General features: G+C 32.9%; 1 protein-coding gene across 1 annotated transcript in view; it reads right to left on the bottom strand.

The window, feature by feature from the left end:
- The window catches only part of Il1rapl1 (interleukin 1 receptor accessory protein like 1), a 1,176,498-nt gene that overhangs the window by 261,555 nt on the left and 894,436 nt on the right, over window positions 1–20,507 (bottom strand). Inside the window, exon 6 of the mRNA XM_090326111.1 lies at window positions 15,809–15,883. Coding sequence (XP_090182237.1) covers window positions 15,809–15,883 — 75 coding nt within the window. The remainder of the gene's footprint in view (window positions 1–15,808; window positions 15,884–20,507) is intronic.

The following is a 20,507-nucleotide window of genomic DNA, read 5'->3' as shown; positions in this document are numbered from 1 at the left end:
CAACCTAAGAGAGAAGACACAAAAATGTATCAGGATGGCTAGTTCTGCTCTCGCCAAGTTCATGAAGAGACATAATAAAGATGACAGGTAAATTCACAAGATAAACATTAATGAAAGATAATAAATGAAATGAACATTGATTTTTAAAAAGAAGGTGGACTGCATAATAACTATTGAACTAACTTCTTCTGTTACAAGATCAATCCTGCCTCCTATCTCACAGCAAGTTTCTATACCCTTACACAAAAAAGTACAGGTTTCTTCACTAAAGAAGAGGGAACATAGAGTTGTCATTGACTTAGGACTGTTAGCTCTGATGTCATAGTAATTTGTCAATAATTTCAATGTGTTATCCAATCTAAGCCAGTTAAGGATTCCCCTTGGGGAATTCAAAACCTAACTAGACTTCCAAAGGCCTGATTCCTCTTGGATAGGACTGAAAGAATAGCAGATCTCTCATCACCTTACCACCTTGTCAGAAAATGACAACACTCCACAATGATGATATGCAGAAAAGAGAGAAGACAAACTTATAGCATTATCTTAGTCTTTCTTGAGGCCATCACTATTCATGCCTTTAAGTGATTTATCACTTGTGAACAGGGTCCTGAGCATCAGATACCAGAATTTGTGATTCCTCAAGTTTAAATTGCCGAAGTAAGGAAGGCAAAGCCAAATCTTCAGGTAATCTCTCCCTATAGGCACACCAAGCAGAAAACTATTCATATAAAATGATTTTTATAAGAGCTAAGGAAATGACTTTCACAAGAGCTAAGAAAATCAAGTAGGAGAATATAGTGCTGCATTTACTGTAACAAAATTAAAAAAAACACATTAAAGAAGGTAGGAAAAACTGATTTTCACTAATATCCCTTCAAATTGCAGGCAGCACAGAACAGATAGAGATGGGAAAGGAAGGAAAACTTTACTTTAGACCATACAATGGAAACACAGTAGGACTAATACTGGGAGAGTACATTGAAAAAGAAAAGCAGTAAAGAATGTCTTTGGAATTTTGATGGGGATTGCATTGAATCTATATCAGTTTTGGCAGTATGGCCATTTTCACTATATTGGTTCTCCCTAACCATGAGTATGGGATGTCTTTTCATTTCCTGGTATCTTCTTTAATTTCTTTGGTTAGGCTTTTATAGTTTTCATTAAATAATTCCTTTACATCTTTGGTTAAGTTACTTCCTAAGTATTTCATTCTTTTGGGGCTATTGCAAATGGGATCATTTTCTTGATTTCGCCTTCTGTTTGTGTATTGTTGATGTACAAGAAGGCTACTGAATTTTGCAGGTTAACGTTGTACACTGCCACCTTACTGAAGTGGTTTATTAATACTAGGAGTTTGGGAGTGGAGCTTTTTGGGTCACTCAGGTAAATAGAAGATATAACCAAAAGGTTTATATGAAACATGGAAAGACCTAGAATAGCCAAAACAATTCTAGGCAAAAAGAGCAATACAGGTGGTATTACAAAAACATACCTATAATAAAGTTGTATTTAACAAAGGCGCCAAAGACATACAGTGGAACAAACACAGCCTATTCAATTATTGGTGCTGGCAAAACTGGGCAGCCGCATGTAGAAAACTAAAAATTGACCCTAGCCTTTTGCCATGCACAAGCATTAACTCAAAGACCTCTATATCAGACCAGAAACCTTGAAATTGCTACATGATAGAGTTGCAGAGACATTGGAACTCATAGGCACAGGCAAAAACTTCTTGAATAGAATCCCAGGGTCACAACAGATTGGAGAGAGACTCAATAAATGGGACTACCTAAAAATAAAAAGCTTCTGCACAGATAAAAGCATAACTACTAAATTATAAAGAGAAACAACCAACTGGGCAAAGATATTTACCAATAATACATCAGACAAATGCTTAATATCCAATATCTACAGGGAACCCAAGAAAATAATCCCCCATAAACCCAACAAACCAATCACTAAATGGGCAAGGAAACTAAAGAGAGACTTATCAAAAGAAGAGGCTGAGAAGGTCTGGGAGGCCTTAATGCACAAAACTCTCTTCACATTAAAACTTCTGGAAAATGATCGGCCGATATTAATTTTGCGCATATTAAGATATTTGAGTATGAATGTGTGTGTGAATGCGTGTGAGTGAACATGTTCAAGGTTAAATTGTCAGCATGCTATGTAAAATAATGGATGAATTTATACTTGAAACATAAAGGCAACTGGATAAATCTAAGTCTAAGCTTCAAGAAAATGTTTAGGTTTGAATGTTTTCAATGTCTCAAAGGATTATTGCATTGTTTTAAAGAGGAACTGGTTAAAATGATTTTTCTAAAGATTCTGAAGTCTGTTGAAGAGAGTTTTGCTGATCTTATTCTTGCAGGTGAGAACCAAGTTTTAAAACAAAGCTTTCTAACAAGGTAACTTAGCTGAAATTTATTTTTGTGAATCACTTTCTGCTGAGACTTGATTACCATTGGTACAAATGTGTTATTGCTTTATCACTCTCTGCTGAGACCTATAGTGAGAGTAAACACGTGGACCTCCTCCGCCCTGCCAACCTTTGTGCTGATAGGCTCCTGCATCCTGTATTAGCTTAATGTACTTTCTCAATAAATGAGTTCCTGCCTTGACTGGTCTCCCTGACAGATCTGATTGTCCTCTGGTGAGGGAGGGCTGGGTGCGGGGTGTGTTCTCTCTGTCCCTCCTACGGGTTGAGACGGGTAGGACTAAAAACCCCTACAGAAAAAGAGCAACAAACCAACCTCAATCCCAGTAGAAGGAAGCAAATAATTAAAATAAAAGCAGAATTAAATGAATTGGAGTAAAAAATTATAGAATGAATCAACAAAACAAGGAGTTGGTTCTTTGAAAAAATTAACAAAATTGACAGAGCCTTAGCAAATAATACCAAAAAAGAAGGGAGCAAACCCAAATAAACAAAATAACAGATGAGAATGGTAATATCACAACAGAAATTACCAAGATCCAGAGCATCATAAGGGAATACTTTTCAAACCTTTATTCCAACAAATTAGAAAATCTAGAAGAAATGGATGAATTTCTAGCCAATATTAACAAACCCACACTGAACCAAGAAAACCTAATCCAACTAAACAGGCATATTTCAAGTACTGAAATAAAAATGGCAGTAAAAGACCTCCCATCCCAGCAAAGCCCAGGGCCAGATGGATTCACAGCTGAATTCTATAAGGTCTTCAAAGCAGAGCTCACACGAATACTCCTTAAGCTCTTTAATGCAATTGAAAACGAATGCTCTTTGCCAAGCTCATTCTCTGAAGCCACTATAACTCTCATCCCAAAACCAGACAGAGATTCATCAAAGAAAGAGAACTATAGACCCATTTCTTTGATGAATATTGTGCAACACATCTCAACAAAATGCAGGCCAACCATCTTCAGCAACTCATCAAAAAATATACACTATGATCAAACAGGATTCATCACAGGGATGTAAAGCTGGCTCAACATACGACAGTCAACTAATAGAATTCAACACATCAACTGCAACAAGGACAAGAATTACAAGATTGTATCAATAGATGGAAAAAAGGCATTTGACAAGATCCAACATCCCTTTATGCTAAAAGCTCTGGAGAAACTAGGAATCAGTGGAACATTCCTCAGTATATTAAAGGCTGTGTATGACAAACCCACAGTTAGCATCATACTTAATGGCAAAAAGCTAAAGCCATTTCCTCTAAAATCAGGACGAAACAAGGAGGCCCACTCTCTACACTCCTCTTTAACATGGTATTAGAATTCCTAGCCAGGGCAATAACAAAGGAAGCAAGCATAAAGGGGATCCAAATAGGGAAAGAGGAAGTAAAACTTTTCCTCTTTGCAGATGACATGATTCTGCATTTAAACAACCGTGTAGACTCCACTCCCAAGCTCCTTGAGTTTATTCAAAACTTTGGCAACATAGCCGGGTATAAAATTAACCCTCAAAAATCAACTGCCTTCCTGTATGCCAACAATGAGAGGAACAAGGCTACAATCAGGAAAGCAACTCCTTTTGCAATAGCCTCAAAGAAAATAAAGTACCTAGGAATTAACTAAACTAAGAATGTAAAGGACATTTTTGATGAAAACTTTAAAACCCTGAAAAAGGAAATTAAAGCAGAACTGAGGAAATGGAAAAACCACCCATGCTCCTGGATTGGAAGAATTAACATCGTGAAAATGGCAATCTTGCCAAGGGCTATCTACAAATTCAATGCAATACCCATCAATGTAGCAATGTCATTCTTTAAAGAAATAGAAGGGTAATCTAAAATTTCACATGGAATAATAAAAGACCCCATATAATATTTTACCTTGTTATCTGATATATTTTATATATGTTTATTTGGTTATTTGAAATACGATAGGGAAGGGGGGAAAACAAGTTGAGGGCTGGCGGTGGTGGGAGGGAAACGGGGACCAAGACATGAGAAAGGGTAGCAATGTTTCTGAAGTAATGCACCTTCTATATGGTAAATATAATGTAACCCTTCTATTAATTACAATAAAAACATATGGAAAAATTATTACTATAGACATAATTTTATTACGTATATTAATATGTATCTATGACATACAAACCCTCAGCCTAATTTAATTATGTTCTAAAATCTAAGTGCCAGTGATTCTTAAATACTTATTTGTTAAACTCCTCATTTGTAATATGATGTAAAAATCAATGTCAATAAATTCCTTAATAAAAAAAGAAAAGCATAAGCAAAGGTTATCTATTAAAAATTCCCAAGTTAACGTTTGCTTTAATTAGTAATATCTTGGAGATAAAATGAAATTTTGGATATTCCTTCCTTAAAATTATTGATGAGTTGTCTTAATTTTTATTTCATTTTGTAAATATGAACAATGATTGAAATGAAATGAAATAGATTCCTAGATGTCCAGGAATCTGTCTTAAGCAGCTATTTCTTACATATATAGGCTTTAAGAACATCAGTGATTCTGTGACACATAATATGACACTAATGTGCTATTTACAAGTACCATAGAAGTGTTACTTGATTTATTTATTTTCCATTATATAAAATATTATTTCCACTCTGTAACTTACAGCAAATCCTAGAAAACATCTTTGGAATGAAAATACATATTCATGATAACAAGAGACACGTTTTTGAAGAATCATTACACATAGCATTTATGCCCAGGAATAATACCCTTGTATAAATCAATCAATGATTACAACACGTGAAACGTAATTCAGAAGCAATTTCATAAACATACAAGCAGATTAAATAATAAAGCAGGGCATAAAGGAATAATACTAAATGTGCCCTAACTCATTTTAGTCAAAACAGTATATTTTCAGGAAGCACTACATATTTTAATTACCTTTAAAGTTTTAAAGTTTCCAATATTATTCCACTGTATTTTCATCAGAAAAAAATATATTGACTTAGTTTTCCCTACAATATTTCACAAGATAATCTTCTTAGTGAATATTTGTGGTAATAATGTCTAATTTTCCTAGGGCTTATTTTATTTCTAGTGACTATTTGACGTGACAGGATATATTCAGTTTCATTTTTCCAAAAACAATGCATTTCTCCCTAATTTCGTCCCTATTGAAGAAGCTATCAATGCTTTATAAATACAGTTCTTTAGTAGACATGTCCAAGAGGGATGCTGTGCTTTTTTTTTTGCCAGTCCTGGGCTTGAGCTCAGGGCCTAAGCACTGTCCTCGGGATTTCTCAAAGCTAGAGCTCTACCACTTGAGCCTCAGCACCACTTTTGGCTTTTTTCTGTGTGTATGGTACCCAGGAATCAAACCTGGGTCTTCACGCATGGTAGTCAAGCACTCTACCATTAGGCCAAACTCGCTACTGTGCTTTTATTAAACTAGAATCAAAAGCATTGAGAATGAGAAAGTCTAGAACTTGACTGTAAGTGTGATAAGAAGATCCCTGGGGATAAGAAGGAGGAAGAGGGAATTATTGATTCTCATGAAATCCCTGACCATTTGTAGACTCTCTCATGTTTATTGTGGACTCAGAGGATGTATCTTAATGACAAGACACTAATATTAGGCTTATTTTAATACAGATGAAATTTGGAAGAGAAAAATGTTTTATTAGGCATTGTTTCTTTTTTATTATTCAGTTGGATTTCACATTTATAAATCAATTTTTTCTATGTAAATTATATACTATTTTCAGAAGATGTTTAGTGCTTCTGAGGAAGGATCATTGGTCTTGTAGGTGGTAAACTGGAAAGTGGCCTCATCACAATAGTTTGATTTGGGATTTGGGCTTAAGACATAATGGTAACCTATAGTTTCTATATTAATGTCAGATAGAATAAAAATCAGAGAAATCCTAAAAATATAAAAGCATAATGGAGACTCTTAGGCATTGAACTAATGTAAAAATCTGGCATAGTTTGCAGTATTCCTTTAGGCAAATCTTCATAAAAGCTATATTCACTAGGGGTATTATATTACATATGAATTCATATTAAAAATAAATCATTGTGTATATGAATACATGTATTAAAATGAATGGCAGATAGATGTAATGAAAAGGGACATACAAAGTTCAAAAGAATTCAGATATGAACTACTTTTACACTTAGAAAGTAAGAATATTCATCACAGTTATAACCATGATAAATAAATTATATACTGGGCAACCATTGCATATTATGTATTATATGTATCTTTATTAATATTTATCCAAATGTAGGCCAATAAGATAGCAGGATATTCCTTATTGTTTATCCCTTATGAAACAAAACTCCCCTGTAGAAGTTTATTTTCTTTATCCTTTTTATTTAAATATTCTACTCTACTAAAACTGTTTTCAGGGAATTAAATTTACATACATTAATTTTCAGGAAATTAAATTAAAGTAACATGGATTTGGAATTGAGTAAAATTTACTATTTCCTTTGAGTAGGCATAAAATCACAATGAAGATATCTGTTTGCACTGATAGATAAAAAAGAAGTCATATAAATTGGTAGATAAATGAGTATTTGTCTGGGATAGAAATGCTACTGATTTGTAGTTTCATGTCAGTGTACTTCATCTCAGAAAACTGTAAAGGTCTGTATCATCACAGAGAAAGTCTATAATGAGGTTCATTCAGTTAAAAAAGGCTTGTTATATAAAATAATTCAATGAAGTTTCCTTATAGCATATTTCTCTTGTGCATATAGATCTTCCTCTGATCATTACCTGCTTAAAAGAATCTTTGAAAGCTGATAGATAGGTTAAGCCACTGTAATTAAGGAACAAACATATATGAAGAGAGCACTTCTTTGAAATTATGGTGATACAATTTATACTCAAATTTGTAGAAACGTGCTAAATTGGTAGAGTAAGATGACTAGAATGCTAACTGTATGAACGTTAAACCATAAACTGCTGGCATCATGTTTTTATAATAATGTTCAAACACAAATTATTTACCTGGAGAGTGCATATAATGTAAGACTAATGCACCTTCTATATGGCAAATATAATGTAACCGTTTTATTAATTACATTAAAAAATGTAAGACTGATCACCAAAATTCAAGAGGAAATTTATAGTGAGCATTTCTACATTCAAACTTTAAATGATATTTATAGTTTCTATCTTAAAGGACATCAGACATGTGATTCATACTCTTCTATGTTTAAATATCCCATTCAGTATTCTACACCAAAATATCCTTTGAAATTTTTATTTTGATAAATTGGCATTTACTTTGCAAATTCAGTAACAGTTCTTGTAAACACAGGATATTTAATTTTTCTTTGTTACTAAATTTCAATCATTCATAATGACTTAGAAAGCTCTGTGATAATAAGGATTCATAAAGTCAAAGCAGTATTCATCTACTAAATAATTAAGACTCTCACCAAACTATGAAAAGAAAATTGACAATTATAATGGTGTGGTGTCTTATTTTATAAAATAATTTCTGTGTTCTTGTTTTGGAAAGAGTATGTCTGTATTTCCTTTATTTAGAGATTATAACAATTTTCAATTAATCATAGTGGCCATTTAATAAACTGTTATTGTGTCTGCTAGTTTTTCTTTTGAGAATAGGGGTTATGATATCCTCTTACAACCATGTTATTTTTCTCTCAATTCACATAGACTAATTGATGTAGTAAGTGATATCAACTCAATAACAACTATTACATAGTAATATTAACAGATGTGTTTAGTATTTAGAGGGGAGATAGAAAACAATTCTCTAAAATATTACCCAGTCTGTAATGAAGCCTGTACCTGTTGCCATAGTATGATATCCTAGTGAGAATAAAAGCATGATCAAACAAGCATTGACATCCAAAAAGCACTTCCAGAATCTTGCCTATTCAGCATTCTACTTATACCATTAAAGTCTCTCAACTGCTAAATGAAACGCAATGTATACATCTTTAATTGTACTGATTATATACTCAGGCTAACTGTAGAATGGTAGTACTATCTTTTTAAAAAATTTTAGTACAGGTACTGAAACCCGAGTTCAAGGCTAGTGCTACCGCTTGGGCCACAGCTCCACTTTCTGCTTTCTAATTGTCAAACAGTCATAAGAATATCAGGGAATTTTCTGCCCAGAAGGCTTGGAATAATCTTCAGATCTTTGAATCCTGAGTAAAGATTAGAGGCATGATCACAGGAAATCAGCCCTATATCACTAACTTTTCATTTATTATTTATTATTCATTTTATTTTATTTTTTGTCAGTTGCATCTGAGATAATGACATGAACTCAGAGCAATTGCAAGACATTGCCTATTAATTATATAAAAGTGACAATAACTAATATGATGTCAATGATCTAGTTTGCAAATGTTTTATGTAGAAGCATGTTATCATTTTAAATCACTGGCTCTTTTTTTCCCCCAAAAGAGTCTTTCACTATAACTAATCAATGCCTTTGGATTTGACAATCTGTGAGTGTCATATGTTAGGTCATATAATGACCTAAGTATTTTAAGACCGTCTTAAATTTATTGATTTAAATTTATTGAGGTATTAACCTAAACGTTTGCATGACAACTATTTCTTTTCAGTTGGAGTCAAGGTGATTCTAATTTTTGAAAGGAAGATATTATTTGAGGACATATATTAATGGTTATTGCTTTCATTTATCATGAAGCAATAATTTAGACAGAATAAAAAAATCCATCCTTTTAAAAAAGTGCATTGTGAATCTCTATTTGTCTTGGTGTGTTGTAGATATCTGTAGTTTTGCAGAATCCTTTGATACACACACACACACACACACACACACACACACATATATATGTATATATATATATGTATATATATATATATAGAGAGAGAGAAGCAGAATTATGTTGATCTGTGTAACTTTCTTTACCAAATTTAGACTTTATATTATTGTTATCGTACATGGTAGAAAGTTTTATGTTAACTTGAATTTGAATAAAAATTTCCTATTTGTAGGAATGAAGTCAAATAAGCATTAGCCTCCTAATTCAGCAACACAGTGATTATTATTATTCCTATATTACTATTTTTATTTTTTCAGTCATGGGGCTTCAACTCAGGCCCTAGGTGCTGTCACTGAGCACTTTTTGCTGAAATCTACATCTTTAAGCCACAGCTCCACTTCCATATTTTTTTTTGTAGTTTAATTGGAGAAAAAAGTCTAATGGAGGCTTTGAATAGCAATCCGCAGATCTCAACTTCCTGACTATTTTGGATTATAGGTATGAACTTGCTGTACTAGGCAATTTTTTCAGAGTCAACATTATTACATGTCATTTTCAGATCTGTCACTCAACACATAAATAATTTTGTTTCTAGGGTAATCACAGTATTATCCCAATGTAGAAAGGAGCAAGTTTTTTCAGGTTCACTAAGTTAATGTAGTAACTAATCATAAAAGATACATTCTGTTTCAAAACAACAACTACAGTGAGAGATAAACCTGGGCAGCAAACGTTACAGAGCTACTTTTCAAATTAAAAACTCACCAAGTATATTTGTAATAGTATATTACATTCTATGTACTGTACAAAACATATAGTGGATGTAAAATGTATAAAATATAATGGATGAATAACATCTAATATTTAATCATCTTGGCAACTTACTAATATGAAATTTTAATTAGAAGTGTTGTTTTTTTTTTGCCAGTCCTGGGCTTGAGCTCAGGGTCTGAGTCCTGTCCTTGGACTTTCTCAAGGCTAGAGCTCTACCACTTGAGCCTCAGCACCACTTCCAGCTTTTTTCTATGCATGTGGTACCGAGGAATCGAACCCGGGTCTTTGTGCATACTGGACAAGCACTCTACCACTAGGCCAAACTCCCAGCCCAGAAGTGTTTTTAATTAAAATATTCTAGGATCTATTGTGCAAGTTATGGCCACTGAACTTCAATCTTTACAAAACTTAAAAGTACTCAGATTAGCGTACAAACAAGACAAGGTGTGACAATTTCTATACAATGTTTTCAAAATTAGTTTCTAAATTGGATAAAATTACAGGTTTATGTGTCCAGGTAAAGGATGTATATAAAATACGATAATAAATTTTTATTATTATTATATTTTATATTCACTATCATTGTTACCCAATCAGATATGCTAAGTATTTTTATTAATTGTCATTTTTGTTATTTTTTTCTTCTTTGTCAGTATTGATGATTTAATCTAGGTTCACCTCTAAGCTAAGCATTTAACCCAATACTTTGTATTTTTTCAAATTTCATTAATGAGAATAACTTAAAACCTAAAGTAGAAGAATGGTTGAAGACTTTTTTTTTTCATTTTACTTTTTCTTTTGGTCGGTTCTGGGCCTTGAACTCTGAGCCTGGGCACTCTCCCTGAGCTCTTCAGCACAAAGCTAGTGCTCTATCACTTTGAGCCACAGTGCCACTTCTGGTTTTCTGGTGGAGATAATAGTCTCATGGACTTTTGTGCCTGGCTGGCTTTGAACTATGATCCTCACATTTCAACCTCGTTAGTAACTAGATTTACAGGCATCAGCCCCTGGCACCTGGCTTGAAAACTTTCTTTTGTTCATATTATCTTTTTTAAAAATTATTCTTTTATTTTATTTATTTCTGGGATGATGTATAGAGGCATTACAGGGTACATCTTTCATGTAGTGAGTACATAAGTTCTTGAACATTGATACCTCTTCCCCTGTTTTTCTCCCACTATTCCTCCCCCACCCTCTCCCAATTGTCTTAAAGAAAATTTAGAGACATGCACTTTGTATGGCAACAAATAAATATGGCAGTTATAAAATGAAATGCAACTCACTAGGTCAAAATTACTCTTTGAAATTTCAGTAGTAATAGGATATGTCATTTAATGTTATGAAAACTTAAAAAAAAAAAGTGTTCTGCTGGCCGTATAGGCCAGATTTCTGAATGACATTTGTAGGGCTCAAGGTCAGTTAGTCAGATCTGTTTGTCTTTTGCCTCTCTAGACTACAGCAGCTTGAAAGATCTAAGTCAAATTCACCTCCTGGATTGATCTTCACAAGTTATATTGTATACTTTCTGGACCTTTTTCCCAAGGAAGTGCTGTCCATATATTTGCTGATGTCTGAAACTTATTTAAAAGGGGCAAAGTTCTTTCTTTCCACATTTACCAACAACACATGGATATCACATAAAGTAATATACCAAGCTGTAACCACATATTGATTGTAATTCAAACCTATCAATTTACATATTTTATATAAATTCCATTACAATATTTTCACCCCAAGCACTATTCTATTTAATGCTATTTGCTTTTTAAAAAGAAATAGTTTAAATGATCATTATCTGAATTTTCCAGTTAAAACGATGGAAGTAATTTTAAGAGGACACAAGGGATATACAAAGGAAAAGCAGGCATGACCAACAGGTGACACTGGAAAGTTAATCTGAAGAACAAGGAAAAATCCATGAATGTATTGATTTGATTGAGTTATTATTAACAAATTGTGTATATTTGTGAAGGGATCAGAGAACTGACAGACTTATAGTCATCAGGGTTGTTTAGAAGGTTATGTGTGAATGAGAAAAAATACTAAACACAATCAGCAGGCCCTTAGCTCATGTTTGTGTAGTTTGAGATGACTTTTTCTTATAGTTTAATTTAAAAAAAAAAAGATGAAAGAAACCACTCAAATCTTGGACAATGAAATTCTCTTGGGTATTTTCACATTCCTATAAAAGTTAACATTTATTTTAAGTACTCTCTGACTATTCTGTCTTTTCTTTTCTTTCTTTCTTTCTTTTTATTTTTTTTGCCAGTCCTAGGATTAGAGCTCAGCGCCTGAGCACTTCCCTTGGACTTTCTCAAAGCCAGAGCTCTACCACTTGAGCCTCAGCACCACTTCCAGCTTTTTTCTATGTACGTGGTACTGAGGAATCAAACGTGGGTCTTTGTGCATGCTAGGCAAGCACTCTACCACTAGGCCAAACTCCCAGCCCCACTCTCTGACTATTGTAGGCCACACTTTTAAATCTTACTTATTTGCTATTCTCAGAATTTAATATTATGTGCTCAACCTGTTGTAATTAACAACATTTTCAAAATTGGAAAGGGACAAAAATCAATCAAAGAAATGAAACATCATAGTATAAGCTAGAGAAAATAATGTATTTTAAAGCTCACATAATTTTTTTAATACTCTTTCCTTTTCACACATATTTTTCGTCCTTTTCTTTCCTTCCTTTCTTCTTTCCTTCTGCCCATACTTTGTTCCTTCCTTCCGTTTTGAGATACCGTTTAACAATTTTGCCCAGGCTGATCTTAAACTTGTGAACTTTCTGCTAAGCTTCCTGATTGGTGGGATTAAAGGCATGTACCACGTAAGTCCTTCTTTGATCAATTATTTACCTACTAGTAACTAGTAAGTAAGTTATGTCAAATCAACTGCTACCTAAAAAATATGAACTTAGGTTAAATGTATCTAACTAGTGAATAATTTACCTCATCCATGAGAACTAGACTTGGATTCTTCGTTTAAAGAATCAAAACCTCAGGTTACAAAAAAGAGATCATGTTTATTTGTTCACTGACAAAAAGGAATTGCAGTTTTTTCTGGAACAATTTGTAAATAGATATATCCCTATTTCCTCAAATGAATGCATAGACAAGCTTTTCAATTTGCAAAATTTTCAATTTTATGTGATGTGTATTTATTGTTTTAAGAAAAACTAATGTTAAAAAAGTCTCACAACTTTTTCTATTTTGAGAAAAACTAAAGTAGGATATAAAAAACCATTTGATAATTTCATTGATTAATTGCAAATTCTAAGACAATGAAAAGAAACCCAGTAGACAGCCATCAAATATAAAATTATATAATTTTGTCAAGTAAAGATAATCAAAGAGTTAATTTTTTCATTGCTTTCTATGTTAATTATGGCTAGCCAAAAGGGAAATGGAACAACACCAAGATTCTACCTTACTTCAATTAGAAAACAAACAATAACAGACACTGCAAAGATGTCGGCAAAGTGGAACATTATTAGAATGATGATGAGAATATAAGCTTGTTCAACCAGTTTGGAAAGCAGTATGAAGGTTTCTCAAAAAATTAAACATTGAACTATCCTATGAGCCAGCAATTCTACTATTGGGCATTTATCTAAAAGACAATAAACAAGATTATAATAAAGCCACAAGCACAACCATGTTCACTGGAGTACAATTAACTATAGTCAAAGTATGAAATAAGCCCAGATGCCCTTCAATGGATGAAAAACATAAGGAATGTGATATTTGTACGTGATGGAATTTTATTCATCCATTAGAAAGAAATAGAAAATTAAAATTTTACTCATCTATTTTTAAAGAAATGCAATGACCTAGAAAAATTATGTTAAATGAAGTAAGTCAAGCTCAGAGAGATAAAGGCAAAAGCTGCAGGTTCTACGTTATATGTGGCAGGTAGAATTAGCTTATAAACTAGTAAGGACATTAGATGATGTGATAGTCTATACAGATGTATTAACTGAAATGTGGTAAACTCAATAAAGGATTCCAATACTGTAATTCCTTATAAAGTCAAAGTTCAACAAAATGAACACCAGGAAACAAGTATTTGAAAAGGATAGGGTAGAGTATTGTGGAGAGGGGAAAACAATAAAGAGAGAGGAGAATGCCATCAAGAATTCAATGTATATCTAACAAAATTAAGAGAAGTGAGAGAAGGAGCATGTTAGAAGAGATGGCTGAGAATGTTGAAAGGGGTAATGTGACCAAAATACATTGTATTCATAAATTGTTTTGTTAAATGGTGACTTCTTTGTACAAGAAATGAAGATACTTTTATAAAATAAGTAAATCACCTTCTCCTGGGCCTAAAATGCTTAGTTTAGTCTAACTGATTCCTTAAAAATACATGTTTTTATAGAAAACATAGCCACATCTGAGAAATTACTTTTCAAAATTTGTTAATAAAGGTGTGAAATTTCTAATAAGACTCAACTTACCATGGTCCAGATATAGATATAAGTTTAGTATATTTGTTTTAGACATGGCAGTGTTAAATACTATCTATAATTTTCTACCTCAAAATAAGTTAATACTTCTACATATGTTAAATTTTAAAAGTCTTCATTTTGCTACCAAAGAGGCATATCAATATCATTCTAGATAATCTTACATATGATAGCAAATAAAAGTAGGGAATGTCTTAGAAGTTAGTTGAATATAATACTTTTATAAATTAGAAATGCATTCTCATAACTTTGCTAATTTTATCTTGGATAGATTATAAGTAAAGATCACATTTGTAGACATTACTAGAAATTTGACTTACATTTTTATTCAAATTCTCACTCCAGGTACATGAATAACATTGACAACTTAATGGTAAGGTTATCATATTATTTTCAGCTGTATGCATTAAATGTATTTAATTCATGAGATATTAGTAGAAAAAGAAATTTCTTAACAAAATGAACATACAATTGAAAATGTATTTTTGATCACATTATATACAATTCTACTAAAAGAAAGCAATGTTCATTTTAATATATATGTATATCACATATATTTCATTTCATTTTATTTATTTTTATTATTGTTCTGGTTTTGAGATAGACTAGGTTGGCCACCAACTCTTGATTTTCTTTATTCTACCTTCAGTGTGATAGATGTCACCATATTCCTGGCTAAATCCACAGCAAAATTCATATGAAAATAAACTTAAGAGACTGTAACTATACATAATATTTAATATTATTATAATTCTATTGTTATACATATTATGCATATTTATAATTAAAAGGAGAAATTTCCTTGATCTGGTTTAACAAATTATACAAATTATGCTTACCTTTTAGATATATACATTATACTATTGATTTGAATACAAATGAATATATTTACCAAAGTATGATATATGTGTGGCTTTTTGTCCAAATCCACTATTTCCTTAACTTTAGGACACTCACATCTAATATTATGTAAAAAGTTACATAATTTTTATTATAATGAATCAAATTATAAAAAGTTATAAATCATAATGGTGACATTTATTTTGATGAATGTATGCCTTTTCTCCCAAATCACAGAAATTATATTTTAATGTATTGATAGGTACTATAAGTCAAATCATTCCATATTCTCTATTTTAAAAACAATTATAACATTAAACATGATACTACAATATTGTCCCTAAAATCTTGAAGCTGATCTGATTCCTCAATAATGATTTAAGTAGACATGTCTAACGTGGTCCCAAGGCCTGTACTGTAGGGAATGAAATTTAGCTCAGAGTATGATTTCACTCTGAACTTGTTCAAACTACATGAATGCATTGAAAACCCCATATTGAGTAACATAAAATAATTACTCACCCAGTTGTGTCTCCTGAATTGTCAGCTTACTTTCCATAGGATATAAAAGCTTAGGTGGCTTATCAGTCAGAGGGGCTGAAAAACAAAAATAAAACAATGCAAAGACTTACAGTTAGGCTACAGGAATGGAAGGATATAATACAGTTTCTTTTTCAAACATATTTCTATTCTTAACGTTATGTCAAAGCAATCTGGCTAATAATGACTTTTTAAAAACTTAGGTAGGACCTTAAGCAAGTAAAATGATTTTATGCAATTATAAAAGAGTAAGTACTCAGTATACAAGAGGCAGTACTCATTAACAAATTGGAAAAAACGCAAACCAACGATTTAATGGTGCACCTTAAGCTCTTGAAAAAGAGCAACAAAACAACCCCAATTCCAGTAGAAGGAAGAAAATTATTAAAATTAAAGTAAAATTAAATGAATTAGAGTACAAAAAACCTATAGAAAGAACCAACAAAACAAGGAGTTGGCTCTTTGAAAAACTTAACAAAATTGACAGACCCTTAGCAAATCTGACCAAAAAAAGAGGGAGGGCATCCTAATAAACAAAATCATGGAGGAGAATGGAAATATGAAGGAAATTACCAAGATCCAGGGAATACTTTTCAAATCTTTATGCCCCCAAATTTGGATGTATGTCTAGCCAATATTAACATACACAAAGTGAACCAAAATGAGCTAAACCAACTTCACAGAACCATTTCAAATAAAGAAATAGAAATGACAATAAGAGACCTCCTATCCAAGAAAAGCCAGGGCCTGATGGATGCACAGATGAATTCTATAAGGCCTTCAAAGCAGAGCTCACACTAATATTCCTCAAACTCTTCAATGAAATTGAAAGCAAAGGCTCTTTGCCACACTCATTCTATGTAGGCAGCATAACCCTCATCCCAAAACCAGAGAGGGACTCACCAAAGAAAGAGAACTATAGACCAAGTCCTTTGATGAACATTGATGCAAAACTTCTCAATAAAATAATGGCCAATCATTTTCAACAACTCATCAAAAATTATACACTATGATCAAACAGGATTCATCACAGGTTGCAAAGCTGGTTCAATATTCGCAAGTCAATTAATATTATTCATAACATCAACAGGAGTAAGGACAAGAAATACATGATTATCTCAATAAATGCAGAAAAAGTATTTGAAAAGGTCCAACACCCTTTTATGCTAAAAGCTCTGAAGAAACCAGGAATCCAGCAAAAACGATCCTTACCAGAAAGAACAGCACTGGAGGAATTTTAATACCATACTTTAGACTCTATTACAGAGCTATAGTAATGTAAGAGCTATAGTAAGGACATAGCTAGCAAGTTAAATAGAAAACTCACAGAGTGGGGAAATTCTTCACTAGCCATAAAATAGACAAGGTCCTCATATCTAAAATATATCTACAACTAAAAAAAATTGAATCTCTCAAAAACAAATCCTCAAAGAAAGAACCATCCCATTAAAAGATGGGCTAAACACTTAAAGAGAGACTTCTCTGAAAAGGAAATAAGAATGGCATATAGACACATGAAGAAATGCTCCACATCCCTGGCCATAAAAGAAATGTAAATCAAAACAACTTTGACGTTCCAACTCACTCCAGTTAGAAAGGCCATTATCAAGTGGGGATGTGGCCAGGAGGAGTCTCTACTACACTGTTGGTGGGGATGTAACCTCCTTCAACCAGGAAACAGAACTCCCCTATGACCCAGCAATTCCACTACTTGGCATTTACCCACTCGTCCAGAAACAAGGACATAAAAAAGCCACAAGCACAATGATGTTCGTTGCAGCATTATTTACCACAGGAAAGATATGGAACAAACCCAGATGCCCCTCAGTAGATGACTGAATCAAGAAGATGTGGTACTTATACACAATGGAATTCGATGCTGCCATCAGAGAGAACAACATTGCCCATTTGTAAGGAAATGGCAATACTTGGAAAAAAAAATCCTATTAAGTAAAGTAAGCCACACCCAAAGGAACATAGGCTCAGTGGTTTCCCCATTTGTAACATCTCTAACTCTCATAGCAGAGGATTAAAATAGCTCAAAACCGATGTATATAAGGTCATATAGGATGCGACTAAATGAAATGAATTCTGGGATATGGAAACAAGAGGCTTATCTTGTGTGATTGTTATTCTTAATGTATTACGTTATTTCTCTTCTCTTTTTTGGCCCTAATTGTTAATCTCATGTTGTTACTCTATCTGACTTTGTTACCTAGTATATTAAACATACATTTATTTGTTTATTTGAAAAAGGAAAAGGAAGGGAAAACAAGATGATTGTGAGGGGGTTGGGGGAAGGAAGCAGGGACAAAAACATGAGATGGGCTATCAATGTGTGAGAAATAATGCACCCACTACCTGATGAATGTAACTGTAACTCCTTTATACATTATCCTGACAATAAACTTTTTAAAAAAGGAGTAAGGTATAACACTGCCAAATTGACAGTCAAATGACCCAACTGAATTACAGAATCTAGATTGAGCTGTCCTTTAGAATATATGGCAGTATTTCAGGAAATTACTTTCAATTTGTTTCTTACTTTTATTTTAGAAATGTGCCTCACTCTGATACTGTATGATACATGTGGCTTGTATTGCAACCATATTTTTCACATACAGTGTGTCACTTTTCGTAATTACATTCTTAGTTTCGATATGTTGGGTAGTATGACCCCAAATCCAAAATTTAGAAATTATTTAATACATACATATTATCTAAACAGAGAAACAATGTCTTGTTTGCTTAAGATGAGCATGAGCATGCACATCTACACTAAAAATTATCATTAAATATTTTCCTTTTGACCTAAACCATTGATTACTCTTATCGGTTACATGTTATAGTATTTATAGGTGATTTGCTTGATAAGCTCTATTTGATCTTAATGTTCTCTACATGTCTACATGTGCTCTTGTCAATTTAAATTACCTCTGGAAGAAGCTAAGCAGCTAGTAAGCACCTTTGAGGAGATGCTTTCCACTACATACTCCGTTCTTAGCTAAATTAGATTATTTGGACTTAAGACAGTTTTCCATTAAGTCTTTTCCCACCCTCTCTGATTGAATTTCCTTGGTCCCTGGAAACCTGTCTCTGCAACTTCTACTTTGTATCAAGTATGGAAATGATCAATTAAGGTTGCTGAACTAAATGTTTTTTTCTTTGAGGCCTTTATTCCTTCTTTGCCAGGAGGACATGCCAGCTTGGTTGATAACTGCAAGGCAGATCTAGACAGAATTGCCAAGAGTTGGCTGCATGTGCTTATCACCAGAGGATTGAAGAATACAAACTGCTTTGGCTGTTTGCCTCCATCTCTCTTGAACAGAATGTATAGTTAGTGCAAAAGGATGATGTGTTCCAACTTAAAAAAATAGGGCTGAATATTAAGAGTCCTGATTTGAAAAGAATGTCCTCAATACAATTGCTTGCTTTTGTTAATATGCGTATACATTATCTTAAATGATTATTACCATTTAGTAATATTATGCATATCAAAGGGAGAGGAAAGTTTGGATAATTTTTGAAATCTATCACTTTGAAATTCTCAAAGATATATTATTCTAATTCTGATTAATCTTCATGCTTACTGCTGAAAGTAATCTTAGTGGACTTGTTATTTATATTTCTTTATTTTTATTTGTTTTTGCCAGTCTTTGGGTTTGAACTCAGGGCCTGAGTGTATTTTGCTCAATGCTAGCACTCTACCACTTGAGCCACAGCACCACTTCTGGCCTTTTCTGTTTATGTAGTATTGAGGAATGGAAACCAGGGCTTCAGGAATGCTAGACAAAGAAAGATACACATTCCCAGACTCATTACTTTTACCGTCTAAGTAATCTGACTATTCATTATATTTTGGAAAAGTAGTTAATTGTTAATGCATTACAAGTCCCATTTCTGAGACTCTGGTATCAAATGATCTCTGAGAACTTCAAAAACAACTATGATAACAAAATAACTGGCATAGTAAATCTATTCAGTTTCTAAAAGCTTGTGATCATGTAGCTACTAGTTGTTAATTTGGCAGTTTGAAAAGATAGTTGAGAAAAATATTCTCTGTTCAAACACATCTCACAGTAGTCTGTGATAAGAAGGAAGATATCTGTAGAGGAAGTTCATAAAATCCATATGTAGCCCATTTGTTCAGTAATATAAAATGGTTTATGCTTTCTGTCATAGCCCGACTCTCATTCAGTGGCATAATGTGATCTTAACTCCTTTCATATTCAGTCATGTGACAAACACCAAGTTGAAGCTGAAATTCTTCAAAGTGAAGTTATGAAATCATAGACTATTGGAATCAGATAATTCAGTTTACTGGTTTTGTGAATTTTTCAAACCATAATCCATAACGACATGTAATTTACATAAAACCATTCTAAAGAAGGGGCCAAGAATCCCCTCCCTGATATTTTGTGGTGCTGCCCATTTTTTGACCAAAGTGTTTTAGAGGTTTAGATATGTGTATCTAACCTCAGATTTTATTATAATTATTCAGTGGAATTGATTTAGTTTCATTATGATATTTCCATAGATGCACATGCTGTGCTTTAATTATATCCATCCCCAAGTGCACTTTCTTCCTCTTCTCTCCCTATTGCACTTACAATCCAATCATTTTCTTCTTCCCTAAAGCTCATTCTCATCATCTTTTTTCCTATTAACCTTCTACCAAAGA

Source organism: Megascapheus bottae, chromosome X (assembly GCF_031878675.1).
Source record: "Megascapheus bottae isolate mThoBot1 chromosome X, mThoBot2.hap1, whole genome shotgun sequence".
Taxonomy (NCBI): Eukaryota; Metazoa; Chordata; class Mammalia; order Rodentia; family Geomyidae; genus Megascapheus; species Megascapheus bottae.
Note: the sequence above shows the minus strand (reverse complement) of the source record. Positions and strands in the feature narration are given on the sequence as shown.